This window comes from Mercenaria mercenaria, chromosome 10 (assembly GCF_021730395.1).
Source record: "Mercenaria mercenaria strain notata chromosome 10, MADL_Memer_1, whole genome shotgun sequence".
In the NCBI taxonomy this organism is placed as follows: domain Eukaryota; kingdom Metazoa; phylum Mollusca; class Bivalvia; order Venerida; family Veneridae; genus Mercenaria; species Mercenaria mercenaria.
The window spans coordinates 58,106,751-58,133,216 of record NC_069370.1 but is presented as its reverse complement, the minus strand read 5'-3'; the positions used below and the strand labels follow the sequence as shown (position 1 = coordinate 58,133,216).

At 33.8% G+C, this 26,466-nt stretch overlaps 1 protein-coding gene across 8 annotated transcripts; it reads right to left on the bottom strand.

The window, feature by feature from the left end:
• Positions 1-1,035: 1,035 nt before the first annotated feature.
• LOC123561441 (EGF-like domain-containing protein 2) lies at positions 1,036-26,041 on the bottom strand. Of its 8 annotated transcripts, none has more exons than XM_053553177.1 (12): positions 25,923-26,041; positions 23,243-23,300; positions 18,708-18,746; positions 16,964-17,047; positions 13,206-13,334; positions 12,379-12,593; positions 10,582-10,730; positions 10,137-10,285; positions 7,615-7,702; positions 6,466-6,664; positions 5,002-5,266; positions 1,036-4,634 (listed from the first exon to the last, which is right to left on the bottom strand). In XM_053553177.1, the coding sequence occupies exons 2-12, from the start codon at positions 23,289-23,291 to the stop codon at positions 4,396-4,398; spliced, it is 1,605 nt and encodes a 534-aa protein (XP_053409152.1). In that variant the 5' UTR covers positions 23,292-23,300; positions 25,923-26,041; the 3' UTR covers positions 1,036-4,395. The 8 variants fall into 8 exon arrangements, with proteins under 8 accessions (XP_053409152.1, XP_053409149.1, XP_053409151.1 ...); XM_053553174.1 differs by having other exon boundaries at positions 25,896-25,931; XM_053553176.1 differs by lacking the exon at positions 25,923-26,041 and adding an exon at positions 25,364-25,628.
• Between the last annotated feature and the right edge of the window lie 425 nt (positions 26,042-26,466).

The window sequence follows — 26,466 nt, the reverse complement described above, 5'->3', positions numbered from 1 at the left end:
AGAGCAGTGGATCTGCAAGGACAAATGGTAATTTCCTTTTGATTACGTTTTCCCCGTATGTGATTTTGGCATTGTCCGGTTGCTAGGGAAACCGTCGTTCGTATGAGGTTCATTTATTGCTGAAGAATCCGAAACAACAGACGAGAATATGACATTGCACGGAAATTGCTGATTGTCATAACGGGTCAACTACCTTAGAAGCAATTAATAATTTTTGTCTGAGGGAGCATGTAACACGTCTACATCAGAAAATATGCCACCAAGAAACGAGACTATTTAGTGGCGCTTGCTGAATATCATACACGTACTGTCGATATTTCTCTTATCCTGGATCAGCAGTTTAATATTAAGTTATTATATACGGAAATATATTATGTTCCATCAGAAACAAAGGCAATATTGTTCCGCCTTTATCATTTAATTTCAGATATCTACATCTACATCTACATATACAGTGTACTGCCCAACAATCAATACTGATTATAACTGGGAGGCTTGTCTAGGACAGAATGTTAAAAGATGAGCAAGCTCATTAGGTGCAAGGTAAGAACTACAATTTATTTTTCGTACTGGATGTATAATTATACATTTTGGAATGCATGCGCACTTTCTAACAGTTGGTGTTTTCTAATTTCAAGGGGACTTACTAATGTTTAGTTAAAATATTAGACCACATCTTGTCGATCAATTGTTCCTGTGACATTTCCTTTTAATATAGGGGGTAGAAGGATTTATTTTTCTTTATGCGAAAATATCGTTCAAATAAAGATTTTTTCATACAGTAGACTTCACTTGCGGTCAATCAGTTTTCTAACTACTCTAGAAAGGTATCAAGCTTTTGACCCTATCCTTTCACTGGCAGAATGTTTTTAGTAAAGCATCACCATGTGTGTGTGTGTGTTTTTTTTTAAACTGGGGTTAAAATCGAATTCTAAATTATATCTGGACTTGCAGAATTATCACAATCCGATATAGGTAATAGAAGACTGTTGCGAAATACAAGGTAACTGGCAGCGCAAATTAATAATAACAAAATTTGTGTTCATTAGGATTTTAATATAAAACAGATACTCAAATTCACTTTCCTGTTGCGTGCCTTTAAAACTATCAAACTTTCATGCAATCAATATATGTTTGAGAACTGTCTTAATTCTTCTCTTAACATGTGCTTACATTAAAGTTCCATGAGGCTTTAAATTTTATGCTAAAACAAATGAAGCAGCTGTTCAAATAGATGATGGGCACAATAACATGGTCAGTAAACCGTTACTTTTAATATTGTACATGAACGTTTACAGTTAGAGCAACAAAGGGAGGTAACCAAAACAATAAATTCAAATAAACTTTCTACTGTACGAGTATTCATTAATATTCAAACCTTTAAGAGAAATTTAAGAGAAAATAGTCATCGAAAATAGGATTTAACAACATATTAATAGTTTTTGTATTCATGGCGGAAAATGTGACAGCCATATTCAAACAAAGGCATTATGAGCCTTTAAATATTCCACGGAGAATTACTACTAATGCATTGTCCGAGGTGCGCAAACAAGTCCAGCAACACCTTACGTATCTTTCATGTGTATTACGACAATTAAAATTGTTAGGAATGCAGATTATGTTATTGAAGCAATTGTGCAGAAGTAAATCTTAGCGTACATGAAACAATCAAACAGTACACTGTCAAGATTTGCTAGAAACCTTTGACCGGCCCTCATATTAACACCAGCAAACTAATACAAATTAATCAACTTATGCTAGTGGCAAACATTCAAAACATCTGTTACATTGAAATGATATTTGAAAGTCAACTTCCATCACTGAACCAATTTTAGATAGAGACTGGGAAAATGATTCACAATTAGTTAAAATAGAATGTTTCAGTATCTATAACGAACCCTGCTCAACATGATTATGCCTTTGTCAAAAATGGGCTTTGTTTTGCTGTTATAAATCAAAATATATTCTCTCAACTATTTTCTCAATGGAAAATGTGCAATATACGCAAGACCCACTTCCTGTGAACATTTGCCCTTATCATGCCGGACACGATTGTTTATGCCTTTGCGGCCTGGGTGCATATCATGATCTGCACTGTTCGCCATTCAGTCAGTATCTTTTTGGTATGCACCCCTTTTAACAGTTATTAGTACTGTCCAAATTGAAAGATGGACGAGTTCATTATAGAAATTTAGCAGGGTAAGGGTTAGAATTGCATATATTTTCGCAGAACCATAGTCTTTACAAAATTAATTATTTTAGTTACCTCCCTTTTAAAATACAACGCAAACATTTGTTCACAATTAAAACATAATCTCAGTTTTACATGCATTTTAACTAAAGGCATGAGAACAATTACGTTGAAATTGTCCGATGTCCTAGACTCAGTTCACAAAGCTTTTGCATTCAGGCAGCTGAATCTTCACTTTTGATTTGCCAAATATCTCTAAAGAGAAGTTTGAAAGTGATGTCTAAACAATTGCTTACTTCAGTTTAGAATTAAAGATATGATTATACGCTATAACTGAGAGGTATTGCATCAATGAACATACTAAATCAATTTACATTTTATCATGTTAAGAAAAAGCTTAATAATTTTTCGATCACTAACATTCATCATTTTAGATAACATCTGATGAAAATAATATGTCAGTGAACAACATAGAACAACCGTACGACAGGATAAAGTTGAAATTTAACAATATTATACTCTGTAAAGTAGACTTCACTTAGTCACAGCTATGGGATAACTGCGGCTTTCTATACATGATACATTTTGTATATGCCCATATGGGCCTAGTTCTTGAATAAAATCTTGAAATCTTATATACTATCAACAATCCATAGCTACAGTAGATGAAATACAAACAGTCATGTCGAAAATGATCAAATGTCAGACAGATACGTCAATTGGAATAATCCATATCTATTAACCTTGTAAACATTGTCAAAAAAGCAATTTTGTTTTCAAAATTTAATTTATAGCAGATAAGTTACATACTACATATGGTTAGAAGAAGTTTTTTTTCTGTTTCTAGTAACAGAATTTCTGTTTATAAATCTGAACAGTAACAGTTGGAAACATTCTTTTGTAAAATACAAGTTCATTCCTCTATGTTTAAATTTTCATTAAATTGTAGATGAAAAACAACACGAACGTTTATCATTATTATTTAATCAGTTAACTTTATATGGAAACATATACAGTTTTGTGTTTTCAAGACATAAACATCTTTCATATGCTGACACGAATAAGGTTCACACCAAAATTTATTACAGTACTTCAAAATTATAAGTACACGCACGAGTTCTACACTTAAAGCTTAATTTAAAAAGGGCCATTGCGCTTTCTGAAACTAAATTGTGGAGCACACTTTTTACAACAACAACCTAGGTAGCACATAAATAACATTGACTTTGTTCTAATGTTCAAAACGCCAAAGAGCATTTACTTCTACATGCTCTTGAAAAATACATGTTAATATTATTACCAAGAAGTTCAAATGTATTTTTGTAAATGATTACAATCACAGCTGTGTCTCTAGCCAGATTTAACTCAACCAGTGGTTTACTGATAGGGTTGTGCTTTAGCTAGAAACACAACTGTTCCGCTCCAGTCATTTCTCCCACAAGCAAAAACAAAAATATGGTACAAGTGGTGATACTTCTTTTTCAGTTTGTTTCGATCTTTTCCAGTAAAAATCGAACTGATGTCTTTAAGAAAACTGTAAATTGTTAAAAGTTTTAAGATTACGATAAACTGCTTGATGTCAGTCAATATGTCCGACGCAAGCATTGTTTAAATATAAAAGTATTTCATGGTATCTTTTAAGTATACATACCTTTAACTTCAATAATCGGTAGATAAATTTATAACATTTACATCAGTTTCCGTATATTTTAGTTGAAGGTGGGGGTACTAATGAAAATTATGACTGTAAGAGCAATTGTGGCAAGAGGCTTATGGAAGTCTATGACATGACGGTCTAATTAATCAATTACTAGTAATCACACTCTTAATCTATTATATGTACGTCCTATACATTGATACATTAATACATTGATATGAGTACGATTTAATAAAAATATATACATGATCCTGAATGATCGCGGTCATTCCAAATAATGTTATATGATGCGCTTGTGACTGCAGGCTTACTGAAGTCTATGTCATCACGAACTCTTGATGTGTTGTAATGTGAAAATATATATACCGTATAAGTCCTATACATTGGTATGATTTTGATTTAATAAGAATACACATGGTTTACACGTATACATAAGATAACAAGAATACATATATTATTATGCTGCAATATAATTGTTAGAATAAACATGTCGTGAATACTATTTCAAATTGAAAATATGTATAAAGAAATAAAGCAAAATAATATTCTATATGTCTCCAAGAGTGAAAGAATCATTTATGTGTGCCCGTGGTATTCGGAACTTTTCTGTGTTGGGTTGAGGCATTGTATGGAAGGACGATTCCTTTGCTCTCCGCTTTATTGTAAGGCATGAAAGTATGAAGCACGCAATTAGAAGCGTACAGACGGCTGTTCCAAGAACCGCCACTACTGCCGTTATTTCTTCGTGAGCCAAGCATTTCTCCAACGTATTGACATGCTCGGGTGCTAGACAAATAATAAAAATCATTTCATTCAGAATATGGTATTGTAAAACAAAATCAATAAAGAAATTAAGCAACACTTTAACTATTGCATGTCATACCATTTGTAAACTCAATTTACTAATTATTTAGTATCCCATTAGGTTGTAAACCCTGCGATATTAAGTTTATTACTTCTTTTAAGTTACTACTTTTAGAAAATATGTAAATCGTTTTCGAATATTTGCATTCATCAGTAACCTGCTCGGCTTAAATACGAGCCCCTTAAATACAAACTAACTTTTGTGAACATGACCATAAAACGTTAAAAACACAAATTGCCTGGTAAGGACTTTTATACAATTTTATCAACACTAATTAAATGTTTCTACCAGTTAGCCTGCTACTTCGATAGTCACTAGGCCCCACCACTGTCAGAACAGTTGATACAACACTCTCCTCCTCAGCTGCATTTTTGTTAGCCGCTCTTCTCTTTCTTCTTACAGCTGGTGTTTCAGTAGGTGTTTCCGCTGGTGTTTCTGTTGGTGTTTCTGTTGGTGGTTTTACTGCTGTTACTTCTGCAGTCTTTTCTGTTGCCCCTCCAGCCTCAGTGGGAGTGGGTGGCTTTTGATACATGATTTCATCACAGTTGGTAGGCTTTTATGTGGAAAAATGGAATGTATGAGTATGTGCTAATTCAAACAGCAAAGCAAGCATTTTTTGTGCATATTAAAGTAATTTACGCAATTTACAAATTCAAAGCGTTTAAGACGAGAGACAATATGAAAATATGACTTCCTACTTTGCAGCCTTTTTTTTAACAGTATCAGTTTTTGTTTCAACGGTGATTTTCCCTATTAGAAATGTATGTGATTCTTTTCATTTCTGATTGAACGCGTACAAGGGGTGAACCAGAATTAACGGGAGGTTGTCACATTATATTACCAATTAATATACCACACTGACAATTACACGCAATGTAATTATCCTTTAACTGCTTGCAAAATGGTCACTGGCGGTGCACAAATACCTTTACGTTTAAGCTGGGCAGGTCAAAATACATACTAATGGTTTTGATAAAATTCAAATGCTAATATATTAAACATCTGCTGTGACAAAAGGGCAAGTCAGTGCATATAGACATGAAATATAAATGTACAAAACTTGCCAACTCTATATTGAAGCAATTACTAGCTCTTAAATGGAAATACAATCGCAGAATACGAGATGCATTATTATAATACCATAAGAACATATTAGTTTCGTCAGCTGGAAAGTATAATTGATTAGTGGGTCGCCATTAACATTTAAGTATTCATCAAATTTCAAATGATGGACAAAATAGTGTCCATATATCACCCGATACATAAATTGATCACTAAAATTATATAGTGTATGATTCAGTCTAAGATCTGCGATTGTAACTGGAGAAAAAATTGCAACATCACTAAAAAATAGCCCCGCGTGTCCGATCCTTACTTATTTTTGACTATGAGTATGATAGACTTTCAAAATTCTGTGCACATCCTCGAGAGTATGCACATGAATCAGGTATATAGTGAAAACTTTAGAAACGAAATTTTATCAAAATTCCTTATCTCATTTTTGCTTGATAACAATAGTCCGGTTAACTGTGGACTTGGTTAATGCGTTCTTTGTCCTTCTGAATGCAAGCATACTGTGATAAGGCATGTATACATCTTGTTCTTTTGCCTTTGCTGAATGTACGCATGCTTTGGTAAAGCATATAGGCTATGACCTTACATTATTCTTCTTGTAGCACTTGTTTTTGTAGCATTTTATTAAATACAGGAAATAATTTTTCAAGGAGTGTTTAATTTAATTGATGAACTTACCACTTGACATTTTAAATCACCGGGTTTGCAGACTTTGACAGAGCAGACGATACCCATAAGACTGGAATCAACAAATTTGAACGCTTCAATTGGTAAAATCTTCCCATTGGTCTGAACAGGTGTCCCATCAGGTAACGTTGTATCATACATTTTCACCTCTTGTCCTTTAGTAAGCCGTTTGCTTAACTTTGTAGGACATCTGAAATAGAAAAAATAGCATATTGGATGACTTATACCTTGTTATCTTATCTTTTTGTTAAAGTAGCTTATTATTTACATGTTATGAAATGGATAATTGAATATAAGAGTGAAATATATTTACTCGAGTGGAACTAAAGAATTGTAAAAAGTGCAGCAATAAGGTCAGCATCAGTCTTACTGATTCAGATAAACGTGTCTTTCACTTTCTTACATTTTCACATATATTTCGATTTTACACTGAAACGAATAACAAGTCCTTTAACATTTTTTATACAATTTTTTTTTCTAGCGAAATCTTATTAATTCATTTTTAAGGTAGTAGACCAGTGATGGAGTTTTTTTGTGTACGATTACGTATTACTGGTAATGAACATACGGCATGGATTTTTGTCAAGACATTATCTACTCGTGTTATTTAGCAATGTCAAATATATCTTAATATCAATATATAATATATACTTTTCATAATTGCAGATCCTACAGTTATATAAGTTAACGAGAAGTTATGTGACATTTTCATACATTTATGTCATTTTAAGTTTATCATTAAATTAATTATTTATTTATCGTAAGCGACGTCATTATTCAATACGTCGTTGCTGGACGACGTCAATACTATTATTCTCCTGATGTCCCATGTTAATGGTGAAACCGGTTTAGAGTTATTGTATATCTTCAATATTAAATATGTTATACCAAAAGGCATTTCCTTCAATTTCTCCTAAATATATGGAATTACGGATTACTATCATTTTTTTTTCGCAAAGTGCGAGCTTAAGGCTTTCTACTCAACCCTACTTGTAATTTATTTGTATTTGTTATTGTGTATTTGCAATTATAAGGTCGATTAAAGAAGGGCATATTATAATTTTTATTGCTCTATTTAGATTGATCAGAAGATTAGTATATCGTGTGTATACTAGTAGATTCCAGTTACTAGTAGCTTACCCTCGGTCCAAGACTACAAATGTTTTCTGGTCAGCATCTTTTAAAGTGTTGTTGGTTGTGCAACGTTCGATCAGAACATCGTTGAAGGCTGAAATATACTTGTCAATCAGTTCTACTAATGCGTCCTGGTGAATGTCTCATAGGAATTTAAATATTCGTAGGGTGTTTTAGCCAATACTGACATTTATTATATACCTTACTATAAATAGTAACAAAAAAGCGCCAAAAATGAAAACGGTCATTAGGGTCGCCATTGACCCATCCATACTTGCGCAGTGTTCCTCGGATGGTAACCGGAACGTCCACGCGTTCTGACACTGATGTCATTTAGAAAACGGCACATTAGAGGATGAAAGGGTGCTAAATCATTTTTAAGCTCAATTCCCAAGATATGATGGAATTGTTGATGAAATAAAACAGTACAAATTAACCTTAAGAGTTTGCGGAAAATATGTAAAGTGAAAATAGAAGATGAATATGAAGAGAAGGTATATAATAAACAAGAGGGCCATGATGGCCCTATATCGCTCACCTGAGTAGAGTTGCTTACTTGAACAAGATCTAGGCCTTCTGGTTTATTTTTAGCAAATTTATGAAGATTTCCCTATGTACAATCAAGTAACCCTGGGGCCGGGTAAATTTGACCCTGCGTAGGGGGAGGGGGGGGGGGGTCAAGATTTGAACAATTTTTGTAGAGGTCCACTAGGCAATGCTACATGTCAAATATCTAAGCTCTAGGCCTTCTGGTTTGTTTTTTTTTTAGAAAATTTTAAAGACTTTTCTATGTACAATCAAGTAACCCCATGGGGCGGAGCCAATTTAACCCCAGGGGTCATGATTTGAAATTTTTTGTAGAAGTCTACTAGGCAATGCTACATGTCAAATATCTAAGATCTAGGCCTTCTGGTTTATTTTTAGAATTTTTTTTGAAGATTTTCCTATGTAAAATCAAGTGACCCCTGGGGCGGGATCAATTTTGACCAAGGGGGTCATTATTTGAACAAATGTTGTAGAGGTCCACTAGGCCATGCTACATGTGAAATATCTAAGCTCTAGGCCTTCTGGTTTATTTTTAGAAATTTTTTGAAGATTTTCATATGTAAAATCAAGTGACCCCTAGGGCGGGGTCAATTTTGACCCCGGGGTCATGATTTGAACAAATTTAGTAGAGGTCCACTAGGCAATGCTACATGACAAATATCTAAGCTCTAGGCCTTCTGGTTTATTTTTAGAATTTTTTTTGAAGATTTTCCTATGTAAAATCAAGTGACCCCTGGGGCGGGGTCAATTTTGACCCCCGGGTCATGATTTGAACAATTTTAGTAGAGGTCCACTAGGCAATGCTACATGTCAAATATCAAAGCTCCAGGGCTTATGCTTTTTGAGAAGAAGATTTTTTAAGATTTTCCTATGTACAATCAAGTAACCCCTGGGGCGGGGTCAATTTTGACCCCGGGGTCATGATTTGAACAAACTTGGTAGAAGTCCATTTGGCAATATTTCACACCATATATCTAAGCTCTAGGGCTTTTGGTTTTTGAGAAGAAGATTTTTTAAGATTTTCCTATGTAAAATCAAGTGACCCCTGGGGCGGGGTCAATTTTGACCCTGGGGGTCATGATTTAAACAAATTTTGTAGAGGTCCACTAGGCAATGCTACATGTCAAATATCCAAGCTCTAGGTCTTCTAGTTTCTTTTTAGAAATTTTTTGAAGATTTTCATATGTAAAACCAAGTGACCCCTGGGGCGGAGTCAATTTTGACCCCCGGGTCATGATTTGAACAACTTTAGTAGAGGTCCACTAGGCAATGCTACATGTCAAATATCTAAGCTCTAGGGCTTCTGGTTTTTGAGAAGAAGATTTTTTAAGATTTTCCTATGTAAAATCAAGTGACCCCTGGGGCGGGGTCAATTTTGACCCCGGGGTCATGATTTGAACAAAACTGGTAGAGGTCCACTAGGCAATGCTTCACACCAAATATCTAAGCTCTAGGGCTTCTGGTTTTTGAGAAGATTTTTAAAGTTTTTCCTTTCGGTTGCCATGGCAACCAGAATTCTGTATGGAATTCAATTCTTTGAACAATTTTTAAAGAAGACCATCCAAGGAACATCCATGTGAAGTTTCATCAAAATTGGCCTGTTGGTTTAGGAGGAGATGTTGTTTAAAGGAAAGTGTGGACGGACGACGGACGGACGGACGGACGGACGGACGGACGCCGGACGGTGAGCGATCACAATACCTCACCCTGAGCACTTTGTGCTCAGGTGAGCTAAAAAGTCAATAAACAACCAGCTGTGTCTTCTAGTCATAATGGTACATATAGTTTCATAATGACCCACAGGCTAAACCCCTCGGACAATTATGACATTTGGTGTGCCATAATGGCAAGAATGCACAACTAAGCTGTTAATCAAAACCGAGAAATGGAAAAAAAAAACGTTTTCTGTTAGATGTCAGTTAATTTAGGCTTTTTACTTCTCATAAATGCACTTAGGTGGAGACTATAAAAAAGCAGCATACCTAGTTCATCCGTCAGATAAACATGCAGCTGGAATACATCTCCAACGAACAACTGAGTATCTGCCGCCATTGGATTACCCTGGGCATCCAACACTGCAAGTTCTACCGGACTGTAGGTCTCGTTAAATTCTGATACAGTCAAATTCTCTCTGAAAACGGGACAAAAATGTTGCTTTCAGCAGAGTCATAAGAAGTGCGTACATTAAATGCAAATGGTAAATTAATATTTTTCAAAGCAGCACTTCGTTCAAAATGATATCAATCTCTAAGTCTAATTTATCAAAACATCTTTCCTAGAAATACCAACTTCGAAGAAAACTGTCAATAAATCTAAAGCTTAAGCCTAACTATTATATAGATGTTCAATTTCTTAGCACATTGATACCAAGTCAATAGCTCATCCCCATGATCTTAACAAAGACTTTATTACAAAAATCATACATACTTAACCACATCAACGCTTGGGAATGCTTGTGATAGTTGGATGTCAGCACTCTCATGGGAACATGTAAGGTTATACAGTTCATCGTGCCCGGTTGTCACAAACGGCAGGTAATTGACTTCGAATAAACCCGAAAACTCGGTAGCACCCGTCTGTAAAAATAACATTCTCTTTCTTTATAACGCCTGTGATTTTTCTTAAACGTTATGTATATGTTCTGTTTCTATCAATTAAAGTCTGTAAGAAGGTCCTTTGAATGATTCTGTTCATGACAGGTAATGGAAACTGCAATACTTCTCACGCCCCATAGCATCGGCTTAACCGGAATTCTGTTACAATGATATTGAATGGTGTCCATGTCTTAAACATGATTAAGTTCTAAATTTTCGCACTAAAAGGTATCCGGTCTGAGTTGTTTCTTGATTATTCCATTTGATAATAATCCGGAGTACCTACATTCATTTAGTAATTTTTAAAATCACTTTATAATTAGTTCTAGCATAAAACTGCTGTTCTTTTCACTTTTCGGGGGTGCTTTAACAGGAGAGTAAATGTGTTTTTACAGAGATATTCTTGCCCTCACATGCTGTTAAAACACCTTTTTTATATATGCGCATTCCATGACAAAGCGTAAAGGTATGACGCTAAAACAGATGAGCCGCGTCATGAGAAAACCAACATAGTGGCTTTGCGACCAGCATAGATCCAGACCAGCCTGCGCATCCGCGCAGTCTGATCAGGATCCATGCTGGTCGCTAACGGTTTCTCTAATAGCAATATGCTTTGAAAGCGAACAGTATGGATCCTGACCAGACTGCGCGGATGCGCAGGCTGTTCTGGATCCATGCTGGTCGCAAAGCCACTATGTTGGTTTTCTCGTGGCGCGGATCAGATGTTTCTAAAGGAAATGACGGCAACGTGATAAAAACAACGCAGTTATTTCCGCGCATTTCGTTGAAATTTAATGACGTTGGGATTAGTTTATACACCATTTATGTGAGGGAAGCGTTAGCGCATGTTCATTTTGTGTGATAACATCTTCAGAATCCCGCGGGATACGTTGGTACCCTCGCCCTATCAGGCCCAGGTACCAAACAATTCCACGGGATTCTGCAGATATAACACGAAAAACATGCGTTATTCCTACATTCAAACATAGTAATAGTTATGACAATTATTAAAGACAATAATCATGTTACATTCATAGTGCATACATACGTAACTCATTTTTTTCACAGTTGGGGCTAATATATAATTGTATTTACAGAGTTCGTTATACAATGTATATTTGTTACGTTAAGCATCGTATCGACTTTATTCATAGGTCATATCTGCTTCTGATGACGTAGAAAGACCAAAGGTGCCTGAGTGGGCACCTAGGTAGAACCATCAATTTCCGGAAGCCAGCTGAATGTCTCCCTCACATGAAACAATTCTATACCCCAAGCAAGCTGTCGAACACAAGCAGTGAGGGGCAAGTGATTCAGTCAGCGACTTTAACCACTCGGCCTAGGAGACCCCTGATAAAAATTAATATCTGTCATAGAAAAGTAACAAGATTGGGGAATATTGTTGATTTCGATCATCATTCAAAAGCTTCTCGGACTTTTCAAAGGAGTTTTGAACAGCAATCAAACAATTATGTCTAATTAATCGAGAGTTGTTCTTGTAAATGTTGACAAAATGTACTTCAACTAATCTGAAACTCTGCCAGAAATGAGACTTATATAGTTTATAAATATAGGAGATATAATCACATATAAATTAACTTTGTAAGTTCTAGACTCTGAAGAAGCCTACCTCAGGATTAGTGGCATTTTCGATATTTGTTACATTACACCCAGCCCCGTTTTCTGAGATATCAACTTTAACAGAGTATGTCTTCATTCCCAACTCCTTGTCTTCCTTTTCAGTCATTGCGCAATTTGGATCGTCACCAAGTTTTACCGTACCAGCAAAATCCATGGGAAACGCCAAAGTAAAATCAACTGAATTTCCCTCACAATCTATTACAACTGTAAAGGTAAACTGTTAGTTATTTTCTAAGTTATCTTGTACATGAAATACACAATATGTTAAAATTCTGTACTTTCAAAGTCACCTCAATTTGTACCAATTACGATTTCACAGGTTGAAATTAATTTATTTTATTCAAAGAAACAATGCAAACAAAGTTAAAAATGTTAATAAATTGTTTAATGGCAGAAAGTCTCTAAAACGAAAAGCACCACAGTTGTTAAAGTAGTTTTCGTTATTTCAGAATATATACTATCTACTGACAGTTTCGTTCAGTAGAGGAGAGGTAGCAAACAATTTAAAACTATTATTACAAAACCGGTTTACAGCATTTTGTTGTTAAAATGAACGAATTTAAATTTCTTTCAAAGTGGCCTCAATTTTAAACCAGTACGGATAACAGGAAAGATGCCATATTTTACACGTTCAGAATATTTCATTTCTATTACAAGCATAATTGCCAACAAAATATTAAAATTTTCAAAAAATAATTTATAGCAGTAAGTCTTGCTAAACGCAAAAACACAACAGTTATCTAAATAAAAAATAACTGAGAAACATAACAAAAGTTAACAAAAGTGCAGTTCAAATATGTCATAAAATCGCTTTACCCGTTTTATTTTCACACGTCTTTCCGAAGAACCCATAAACACAATAGCAGAGGTCACTAGTGCCATCGTTATAACATACGCCGCCATTCTGACATGGATTTGGATCAGCTGTACACGCATCGACTTGAGCTGGTTGAGACAGGAAGAAGAAAATATATAAATACAGTCCATTGTAATAGTAAATAGAAGAGTAAATACCAAGAATCCAGTGACTTAAGTAACCGAGTAAAGTTTAAACTTTCAAAATATTAGATATGTTTGGGCTAAGGAGAATGTACTTTTTTCATGATAGCAATCTATCGAATATCTGTTTTGTCTAAATAAGCCGAAACTGATATTTCAAAAATTCCTCAAACGGAATTATTACAAAGACAAAAGGAAAAACCACACTGAAAGAGCGAAGATATCCAAAAGCTACTTTAACATAACTTGGATTCTGTTATATGATTAATGCATTTTTGATTTTTGTGATGTTCATGCATGTGTAAACAATGCCGAATAACGCACACATTGAATAAAGCTTCAAAAGGATGTTATGTTAAATGCATGGTGTTCAATGTGTGCGTTATTCTGCAGTATTTACACGTATACATGAACACCAGAAATAAAAAAAAATCAATATTTATAAAATAATAATAAAAAAAATAATCACGTTCTAACACCAATTTCCCATTTTCAAATGATTATGCTCTCCGTATCAAAAATTTCATCACATTTGAATAAAAAAAATCACCAACCGTTAGGAAATGATCTAACTAAGAATAGATAAGTGCTCACAATTACTTGTTTGATATATCAGATACTCATCACCATATTTTTTTAAATATTTGTGCAATCTGTTTTGGCAATGTATGCAACACTGAGGTACGCGCATGGATACAAAAATGATAAATAAGGTGTTCAATGATATGCGAATATCTCAGCTAAACCAATTAAATTGCTTGAATTAATATATGTTGGGATTATTATAATGTGAACAAATATTTAGACTCTCGATCTGTTTTACATTTTAATTATCAACACTGTAGTCAAATTATGTATACAATTTTCAGTTACATAAGAAATTGCATTTATTGATGATTCTCCCCTGTATCAAAAAACAAGTTTCACATACACTAAACCACGCTCTTTCACCTACTTGATAAGTATGTTAGCAAGATCATTTCCTCTCCATTCTGTTGTAACTATAAAAGTCTGCAAGACACTTTTACATTCATTCAATTTAAAATAGTTTGTATAGATAAATGTTAACGGCGTTGATTGCTATAAAACTTTGAATCCAGAAATATCTGTGGTGCTAAAACAGTGCACTCTCTACTACCAGAGGCCTTACATGACGGGTCTAGGGACTTTATCTAACCAAAGATGGATGAGAATTACTTTAATTTAATATAGATTATCTGAGAAATCAACATGAAATGTATAGCCATTACCTGATATAAATCTGGTATCAGCGATAGTTACTGTAGGCCAAAACCTACTTAACATTAAGGCGTCTATTTACAACTGTTCCTAAATATAGAAGTATGTGACGCACGGTGACATGAATAATACTATTTGCTTGGCTGTTATATTAAGTTTGATGATATACAAATGGACTTTTATAATGTGATAACAAATGTACTTATTTATCTTTATAGTTCATTGAAATACGTATTTGAAACGACTGTTTTTCGTGTTTTATGACAAGGATTTAAAGTAGTGCTATTCACCAATGCCAAAACAGTTTTCTACGAGGTTGCTATCATTTTAAATAAACGCTTAATGAATTTAGACTTATCCATAACATTGACAAGAAGGACAGGACGGACTCTAGCGACAATGTAATGTTTTAAGTAATTACTACTGATAGCGGACTTTTACTTTGATGAAGTGAACTTGTATAAAACTTCTTAAGCTGTTTATGTTAAATGATTGATCAAACATTTCCCTCGTTATTAATTTTTGTTTACAAATAGTTTAGGAATTTCCAACACACAACTGTTGGATTTAATCAAAACTAGTATGAGTGATTGTTAAATGTTCATTTATAATTACACATATGTTTGATGAACACAATGATGCAAACATATCCCATTCAGATGAAAGTCTACAGAATTTCTATATTATGATTATACGTCTACCTTTCTTTTCTGTTACTTTTGAAGTGATATCATAAGTAACTGTTAGTAGTGTGCCGATCAATCACTGAGTCCAAGAATAGTGAATAAATGATTGTTGAAATGTTGAAGAATTTTGAAATCCTGATAATGCCACCAAATTAAACCAGAATTCGAAAAATTGAGCCGCACCATGAGAAAACCAACATAGTGCATTTGCGACCAGCATGGGTCCATACCAGCCTGCGCATCCGCGCAGTCTGGTCAGGATCCATGCTGTTCGCTAACGGTTTCTCTAATTGCAATAGACTTTGAAAGCGAACAGCATGGATCCTGACCAGACTGCGCAGATGCGCAGGCTGGTCTGGATCCATGCTGGTCGCAAACGCACTATGTTGGTTTTCTCATGGTGAATTCTTAATGCCTGTAACTGTATATAAGAAGCTGGTCGTTGAAAAACACTGTTATATTACAAAAAGTGGTACTGATGTGATCGGATCTAAACTGTTAGAGAGATCAGGCCCCGTGTTCACAAAACATTTTCAGTCTCAGCTGAGTTTGATAATGAAACTTTATTTGTCACTTATAGCTAAATAGCATGTTTAAAACTAAATTTTAAGTTAATAACTATTTTCAAATGACTTTTCAGTATTGATGATCGGTTTCATCTGGAATTAAGTCTTGAAGTTTTAGTAAAACTGTTAATAAAATTTCAAACTCAAACTCAGCTGAGATCGAAAAATGCTTTGTGAACACGGGGCCTGTTCATCTATAAGAAGATTCTTCGGAAGCGTTGATACACAAAATGTCGCAAGTCATAATATATTTGTTTCATTTCAACACATCACAACAATATTATATTAAACAATGCTATTAACCATATTATTCAAAAAAATAAAAGCTTCTAAATGTCGTGTGAAAAGTTTGTTCCTACTGGAAAAGTAAACCAGTATTATATGACAAGTAGAACTTGAACACTTGAAAGTTATTTTAACGGTTATTTGCTGGCATATTTCTACAGAAGTTTTGTCAATTCTAGAATCCTGGAAATAAAAATATCATTTAATACTCACATTGCCATATGTCAGAAAATGTCATCTTTTGAAAATAACATAACTCTTTTATAACATAACTTTTATGTCAGCTTCTCAATAAATGTATGTATAATTATAACTCTTACCTTTTTATCAACTCCTCAGTAAATGTGTGTGTAATTGAAATATAATTGTTGTTATGGAAAATGAAAGAACTAAAACCTTAATATATTGCAACGCATTGGTTACGCTATTTCGGCAAGAATCATCCTCCAGCCCCCTTTTCCCCACAAGGCCACAACCCCATACCCCTCAATAAATTTAGTGAATATTGGCAAATTCTTCAACGTTGCAAGAATGAAGAATAAAGGAAGTCATATATTCACTTTATCTTGTTCAGTTTTGAAACCCATATAACAATCAAGGCTCTAGTCATTGAATATCATAGACATTTCTACTTGTCTGTGACATGTCAGTAAGATTAAGTAAACATGCCAGCTTAACAGGAAGAAAAGACTTTTCACACATCATTTAGATACAGTCAAATACAATAGTTTTAGAACAAAAAAGTACGAGAGTCTTCTATAATTTAAGGTCCATTTTGTAATCTATGCATTTTCCTTACCTGTGTCGTACCCACAGTCGTGTCCCCCAAATGTCCCGACGCACGTGCAGTCATTCTCGGTGCACTTCCCTCCATTTTTACAATCTTCTATTCTTCGACAGTCATATTTGTATTGGGACTTGACTGAAATATATCTATGAATAGAATTTTCTCTAGATAACCATTTGATGCTGCTTTGTCAACAACAACACGTTCGTTATCAAAAGATAAAATGTTCAATAATGAATCAACGCAAGTTTTAAAAACTGTAATGTTATCAAAGTTTTCAAGTTGAGATTTTTTTACGTGGACAGAAACACCAGACAGGATGGGATTTAGTCTGTGGCGGCGGCTTTCTTTTTTGCTAGGGGTTTCCCGCGTCCACTGAATTATGTCACACTTTCCTTGACACTTATCTTTAGGTCTGACCTTTTCAAAACTCTTACTCAAAATAAGCTAAGCTCGTATTTTTTCTATTATGATGGATTTGATAACAAATTGCATATGAAACACACGGAATACAGTCGACCGACACCAATATTTCCTTATATTGTTTTGTTTACAACCATTTCAAAATATCTTAGTTAATTGCCTTCATATTGATAATCAGCATTACCTACACATCAAGATTTCGCATCTCTTGCTCATAATTATTATAAATTATATGATTTTTTGTGGCTTGTAAAAATATGTTAACCCTATTACCCTTCTAGCGTCGTAACACCTACTGAAATTTTGTAATAACATTTAGTTATAAACAATTTTTACCATATGTCACCATAACACTAAACAAAAAACATTAAAACTTCTTTCTCCATTCTAGATATTTTAAGTCATAATGAATGATTAAATTTGACATAATGTTGTAAAGGGTTTAAATGCTGCATTTTATTTTATTTTAATTACACTTGCTTAAATGTAAAAAGAAGGACTTTAAATAACGAAATTCAACATTTTCCATTCAATTTTCATTAAATTTTCATGTTATTGAAATCTGGAAGCAAAAATAGCAATTAAGTAGACACAGTTCAATCAAACCTGGCCTGCAACATTTTCATTTTTGTCGTGTTGAGCGACATATAGAGTTTCCACTTTTTCTATTTTATTATCACAGCAGCGTTGTTTGTGCCGTGTGGCGGCAGTAAAATGTTTATCTGTGCATTCAGTCAGAGCTGTTATATTTCGATCTTTTCAGATCGTTCAGCACGACTTTTATCTTCTGTTATTGGTACATTTTAGGTTTTCAGTTGGACAATTTCGGCTTGGGTGGTTCCAATACTCCTGCTTTCATAGCTTTGGGTATTGTGTATGGATATGGTGCCTGTTTTTTTTTTTTTTTTTTTTTTAATATTGTTTCTGTGATATGCAGGCTCCATAACCTCAGATCCCATTCGTTTAGTTCTACCAATTGTTTTCTCGTTTAGGGCAAGCCCATTACTAGTATTTTATCTGGGGATCATACGCTGCGCTTCATAGAACTACACATTAGTGCATTATTGAAGGTTCTATGTGCATCGCCGTATGAACACATCTGCGGATGTGTCTTGTTTTTGGTACTTGTAACGTTTGTAAATGTTGAGTTCTGCTCAACCCGGGGCTAGAGGGCATGGACGGTAGCATGTTTTTCCATTACCGTCCATGAACAGTCGTAGATTTTATTTTTTATCGTGTTAAGCGACATGTGGTATTTCCACTTTGTCTATCTTGTTCACGAAAGGTTGTAATACGTGCATCAGCACGTCATTTACATGTTGATTTTTACAACCTTCCATTCTTCGACAGTCATATTTGTATTGGGACTTGACTGAAATATATCTATAAATAGAATTTTTCTCTAGAAAACCATTTGGTACTGCTTCGTCAACAACAACACGTCCGTTATCAAAAGATAAAATGTTCAATAATGAATCAACGCAAGTTTTAAAAACTCTAATGTTATCAAATTTTTCAAGTTGAGATTTTTTACGTGGACAAAAACACCAGATATGCTAGAATTTAGTTTGTGGCGGTGGCTCTCTCTCTTGCTAGGGTTTTTCCCGCGTCCACCGAATCATGTCACCATATTTCCTTGACACTTATCTTTAGGTCTGACCTTTTCAAAACTCATACTTAAAATAAGCTAAGCTCGTATTTTTTGCTATTATGATGGATTTGATTACAAATTGCATATGAAACACACGGATGTATTGGTGTCGACCGACACCAATATTTCCTTATATTGTTTTGTTTACAACCATTTCAAAATATCTTAGTTAATTGCCTTCACATTGTTTATCAGCACTACCTACACAATTGTTATAAATTATATGATTTTTGTGGCTTGTAAAAACATGTTAACCCTATTACCCTTATAGCGTCGTAACACCTACTGAAATTTTGTAAAAACATTTAGTTATAAACAATTTTTACCACATGTCACCATAAAATTTAACAAAAATATGACATTAAAACTTCTTTCTCCGTTCTAGGTATTTCAAGTCATAATGAATGATAAAATTTGACATAATGTTGTAAAAGGTTTTAATGCTGCATCTTATTTTATTTTATTTTAATTACACATGCTTAAATGTAAAAAGAAAGACTCTAACGAAAATCAACATTTTCCATTCATTTTTCATGTTAACGTCAAACCGAACCTGCGCCATTTTCATTTTTTGTCGTGTTGAGCGACATATAGAGTTTCCACTTTTTCTATTTTATTATCACAGCAGCGTTGTTTGTTCCTTGAGGCGGCCGTAAAATGTCTACCCGTGCATTCAATCAGAGCTGTTATATTTCGATATTTTCAGATCGTTCAGCATGACTTTTATCTTCTTTTATTGGTACTTTTTAGTTTTTCAGTTTGAAAATTTCGGCTTGGGTGGTTCCAATACTCTTGCTTTCATAGCTTTGGGTATTGTGTATGGATATGGTGCCTGTTTTTTTTTCTGCCAATTGATGCCAATTTTTTCTACCAATTGTTTTCTCGTTTAGGGCAAGCCCATTACTAGTACTTTATCTGGGGATCATACGCTGCTCTTCATAGAATTACACATTAGTGCATTCTTGAAGGTTCTATTTGCATCGCCGTATGAACACATCTGTGTGTCTGTTCGTGAGTAGTAATAAAATGGCATCAAATCTGTGTGTTTCATCTATATTGAATGATGAGTTGCATAAAGTGTACCTTTTTATGCTTTATTTTCATTTATAACACTGAAAATTCTCTTTTTTTAAAATCTTGTATAAATGTCACATTTTTCTTTCATTGAAGTCAATTTTTTTATACTTTTATGAGTCGTCAGTATGAACCAGATAGAACATTTGAATTATATTCATAAATAAGTTTATTAGTTTGAACAACACGCTTTTAATAAAAGATTGTCATTTTGAAGTTATCACATATTTATTAAATAAAAGTTTGATATGAAATACACTGTTATTGATACAGTTATACAGTGGGCAGAAAGAACATTGTTATATAGGAACCATACTGACTCCGTGAAGATAGAAATGAAATCTCTTGGCTTTCTGTCAAGATCAATGCCTTTGAACCTCATGTAATGGTCGTACTATAACCTCCGTACCAGAAGTATATTTCTGGGATGAAACGGCTCAGTAGGTATATGTTTTAAATATTACTGGAAGCATTATTCCGAGTTTATTTACATTACTTCTTAAAGGGCCGTACGACCTGGACATGATGGCCTGTGCTATGAATTAAAGATTTGAAAATTATAAATTTCATATCGATCTGTCTAGTTAACATAAATAAAGCAGCAGGATCTAGGGTCACCAATGTTACAGTAAAAGTAAAACATAGCCTAAAAATAATGAGTGGCAACTATCCTATAATGGCTATTTTGAAAAAAAAAATCGTTTGAATTTTGAAACGGACTCAAAACCTTCTAAAATATTATTAGACAAGAACACATGACAAATCCAGAAATACATTTGAGCCGTGCCATGAGAAAATCAACATAGTGAGTTTGCGACCAGCATGGATCCAGACCAGCCTGCGCATCCGCGCAGTCTGGTCAGAATCCATGCTGTTCGCTGACGGTTTCTCTAATTGCAATAAGCTTTGAAAGAGAACAGCATGGATCCTGACCAGACTGCGCGGATGCGCAGGCTTGTCTGGATTCATGCTGGTCGCAAACCCACTATGTTGATTTTCTCATGGCACGGCTCATTTACAAAACTGCTTCAAAAACTAAAGATATCAATACATTTGAACTTTTTGCCATCAACCTGTTAATTTGAATAATTATTGTCAAGTCTATTGATGTGTGAAATAAACAAAGCCTTCGTACTTGATTTCACTGTATGACATGAAATTATAAATGTTTACACCAACTGAAAACGTGTCTTTTCTGTAAATTAAATTGATCATTGTACTTAACAATTAAAAAGATTACTTCCGGTCATTTGGTTTCTGTCCAAGTTAATTCAAATGAACACAGACAGAATATTACAGGAAAAAATGTACATCTAGTAATTCATATGCTATTTTTCGATACGAAGCTTATTACCTATACCTATAAGTTATATGTACAGGTCTGCTTAATATGATTTTATAAACGTAAGGACTTTTTCACTTTCAAATATGATGTTTCAATATTTTTTTTATAATATTTACCTACGAAATATCTTGTTTATTAAAAAAAATACACGAAGTGCTATTCAAAACGTAGTTTACATTTTATGCTTGTGCCACATGATAGTTATAAATTGTTTTGAAACACTCAAATTTATGATATAGCCGTTTATAATGCCGGAAAATGAGGTTTGTTGATCTTAAGGAAATGATAATTAAAACGTCATAATCAGTATTTAAATTTATTAACAATGACAGTATGCACCTTCAAACTATATTTGCATATGAAATTTACGTTTACATTAAAGATCATGACATGTTAAGATGTATCGTATTTAAAATTCTAACACTTTTAAGATTTTCTTTTATATAAACTGAGAAGGATTTTACCGCGTATCTTGTCGATTCAACACGTTTCGCAAAATGACCTACTTTTGGCTATTCCACCTAAAAAAGGATTCCAGATTAGTATCCCTTCCTGGTGTAATTCGGAAGTATTCCGCCTTCGTGATTAGATTACTACGCATCTGTACTCAAACCCGTGTTTTATTTGCCAACGAAGCATGCAAAACTAAAATCTATTTTCCAGTTCTAACATTGCTTGATTTTATTGCCAGTTAAACAATGAAGAAGGTCAAGCTATTTTATTACGATAAACAACTGTTGACGCGCGGATCGGTAAGATAGCATTATTCTTGCATACCAGAAGGGGATGTCCGGTATTTTTACCGGTGCTGGAAAAATCCATCTTACACCCCGGGATGTAAGAACCCCGGGGTGTAATATGACTCTCGTACTGTAAATGACGTATAACATATATGTAGAAGACTTATGTAGTAATTTATATTTTATTTAAAAAAAAACGGAATAAAACCAATGAAAGACTCTTGTATTACGTCAATTATGACGTCAAATTGCCACATGAAGTCCGGTTTATTATTACTCGTATAAATAAAATCCTGTATAATCTGAACTTTGAACCGTGATAAATTAGACGACAAACCATTCGAAAGGACTTGATCATTTGATAAATCTGACATTTTCAGCCGGTTGTAATTGTCTTAGTTTATAAATACACGTCTTTGGAACAAACAAAATATACGCATATGGACCACCCAGTGAAGAACATAAAGAATTAGCTAGGACTTCTGTCGCTTAATCCGGGGCTCTCGGGTTCGAGCCCAACAGGAGTCACGACCATACCTTCTAATATATTCCTTGTACTGTTCTTCACCCCCTCCCCCCTTGAAGCGGAGTCGAGAGTGGTTCAAATAAGCTTTAAGCTTTCATCACAATCGAGCAAATATGAATCAGTATAAACGAATACGTTTGCGTTTTCCAGATTCTTTATACTGCATTTGTTTCTGTTCAAAGACATATACTGTTGCACGTGTATTTGGTGTTTATCAGTGAACTAAAAGTGATTGTTACAGTGATTCTTATTGGTCAAGATAAATTCACATTGCACGAAAACCACATGGTATTGCACAGTTTTAGTTTGGTATTGAAAATATGATGTTGCACAATTACAAAATATAGCTAGACGATCTGGCCAATGAGGGAGTATAAAATTGATCAGTTCTGATTTTAAGTACTAAAATGGTCATATATAGAGAGAAATAAAACATATTTAAACTTCTCGGTAAATATTATTTTTATGGTGTATGTCACATCATATTGCACAACCGAAAAGTCCACAATTGTATAATAATATTTTACTTTACCTGTCAGAATGGAAATGAAGATGACAGCAACAAGAAGATGTAATCTCATTTTTAGAATCTGAAATTCAGGAAATATTTGTTATGAAGTGTTCAACAAACAAATTCTGTTCACATATTCGCAAATATACATGTATGTTACTTTTTCTTTAGATTTCACATCTTTAAGTTTTGTTTTATTTTCACTTTGTATAACGTATAATATATTTGAAAGATTCAAACTTAAATAGATATGAATATTTTTCCCATGAATCAAAATGTTTTAAACACAAAAAGAAATTACCAATATAGGTAATATGAAAAATATATTCTATTCACATTCCTTATACACAACTCCTTTTATCGTTTAATCACTAACGAAAATTGCGCCTATTGAGTGTGATATTAAATTATTGAAACGTTGCCACACATTGTGTGTCAAAACAGAATTTTTGCTATAAAATGCACGATAAGCGCAAAATGTAATTTATTATGACATTAGCATTTAATAAATAGATTTGATGTACATCTTCACCTAAACTTTAATGATAAACTGTCTATTAAAATACTACGGTACGTTAAGGAGCATGGTTTTCAAGTTACGCCTCCGATCGTTAAATTTAGTGCAATACGACTGAAGAATCGTAACACGATGGCGGCTATATCAACATAACAGGAAACTGCTAAATATTACGTTTATATTATGACCATTTTTCCCAGTTAATTGTTAAAGGGACTGGGTTAATTCAATTTGTATAAATTTTATACACATACATGGTTTCAGTTCCTGCGAAATAATTGTTTGCTAAACTTGTAGAAACTAGTCACATGGATGTTTCTTTTTTCATATCAAACGTCAAAGGATTTATGACCGATCACAGTTGACACGCATGCATTAAATACTCTTTGATTTCACCTTAAAACTCAAGGGTAGGGTAGAATTTTTGGATGATATAATAACTCCCTCCTATAAAATTACTGACCAATCAAAGTATTGGCCCTTGCAAAAAGTTAAACTGCATTTGCCATGCTCATTCTGCACGACCATTAAGCCGCGAACCAGACAACCCTGCTTAACAGCAGGGTGAGTAGATTTCAGCTCGTCTCTGAGTCAGTCATGATTAGTAATTACTAGAGAAAACCTAATCCTTCAGTTGATCTTGCTCAATGTCTTTAAATTTGATACAGCAAAATCGATACTTGTTATAACAATGCAATATATAATTCATGTGATGGAGTACAAGATATATTAAAATTGATTTAGATGGCTAAACCCTTCGTTTAACCACAGCCATTCTCTTAACAACTTCTTTCAACAAAATTCGCTGCGACAGCAGTTACCTCCACTAGCGTGACCTTGCTTGCTCAAGACTAGAAATGAAAGAAATACACCCATATTTTCTATAAAACAAAAGAAACTAGCCATGTTGCTTGAGTATGACACTAAGGTATTTACAATTCCCTCTTGATGAATACAATGGTCCTTTGCAAACAGTTAAGTCATTGTCACATTCATGCTCAGTTCTTACTACATTTAATAATTAAAAACTAAGACCGGTCGCTTAGTTGAAGAGACTAAATCATTTTTTTGCACATTTTTACTGTAAACAGTCATTTATTTATAATAAACGAAAAACACATTTTCCATGTACACATTAATTTGTTCAGTTCATTCTTAATGAATGTCAAGTTTTCATTGAAATCAACCATTTTCTGATACAGGATGAAAGGCACATTTTCCCAGAAATAATTATTTTCTGATACAGAATGAAAGAGACAGTGTCCGTCCCGTTAACAGTCATTTGCTTATTACATAATTACATAATGAAACGCACACTTTCCTGTAAACAATGGTACAGAATGAAAGGCACAGTTTCGTGTAAACAGTCAAATGAAATTCACATGTTCCCTGTAAACAGTCATTGCAAGTGCAGAATAAAAGACACATTTTCCCCACTTGAAATCTTGGCTGATACAGACAAATGCACATTTTCTCTGCAAGCAATTGTACGCTAATTACAGAACGAACTTCACCTTTTCCATGTAAACACGCATTTGCTAATGCAAAATTTAAGGCACACAAATATCATTTTACATCTAAATAAATAATTGCTCTAAACGAATTTTACCGAACAGTCCACATACCTCAAGATTAGGGAAAATTTACTTCCACCGTACGTTAGGATTTTAGCTGTTTATGGTGTCTTTCAAGTGAAAATATTACCTCACAGAGGAAGATTTGGTATCCACATAGCGTACAAATAATCTCATTAAATCTGTGATTTATTTTTAATTCTCACGTATCGTTTCACATTGCATTATTAACAGATGCGTTTGTTTCAATCATTTTTATTCCACTACTATTTCATATAGTCTTGACAGTTGCATGTAAACGCCCGTTTCAATGTGAAATTATTTTAACAACATTTACATGCCTATCACGCTGTAACTATAAACATATCTCATACATTGTTTTAAATATTACTTTTTTCTACTAATATATAAAATGTTATTACAGTCATTAACAAAAACATTTACGTCACTATCAGCTAGATTTTTTGTTTGGTAACATTTTAAATGTCAAAAGAATAAAAAAGGCCCACAGCAATTATAAACAGTTACAGATGGTGCAAAATATGTTCTTAAACTTTTTCATATAGTCAAAACATTACAGTACCATAATTTTAACAAAATCCATGCGAACCTTTCTGATTGTCTCCAAAGTCCAAACTTGGTTCAGAAAGCTGCCTAAAGACGTCAAATAGCGACGCACGTAAATAAATAAAGCCTATCTTGAGCAGACCCGCCTTGAAAACTCAGGGCGTTAAACATAATCTCTGTCAAAATAGTTCACGAGAAGATTAATATTTAAGCAAAAATTAATTGAAGCCTGTTGCGAAACAATCATTCAATTTAATAATTATTCACTTTAATAAGCGTCTGTCTAATTATTCTTTTGATATGTTTAATATAGCGCTAGGCGCGGTCTATGATTAAGTGTGTATGATATGACGATGTAATTTAATGAGAATGTCAAAAATCACTTTAGAGAAGAACGTGAAGGATATTATAGTACATCAACATAATATTTTTTTAAAAAGTCACAGTATGATATTTTCCCTTCATTTAAAGTAAATGCAATCAAATAACAGGTACTTATTTTCCACAAAAGCGAAAATTTCAGACAAAATGTCAATAATTTAATAATTATTTTAGTATTTTCATTACCATTGTTTTTAAATCAATTA

Coding starts and splice junctions, on each gene's coding strand:
- LOC123561441 (XM_053553174.1), bottom strand. CDS start 25,916: ATGGATTTTGTTAAAATTATG. Junction 17,048..18,707: donor TGACTGTCGAAGAATGGAAG/GTTGTAAAAATC, acceptor GAAGAATAGAAG/ATTGTAAAAATGGAGGGAAG. Junction 12,594..13,205: donor GACGTGTGAAAATAAAACGG/GTAAAGCGATTT, acceptor TTACCTTTACAG/TTGTAATAGATTGTGAGGGA.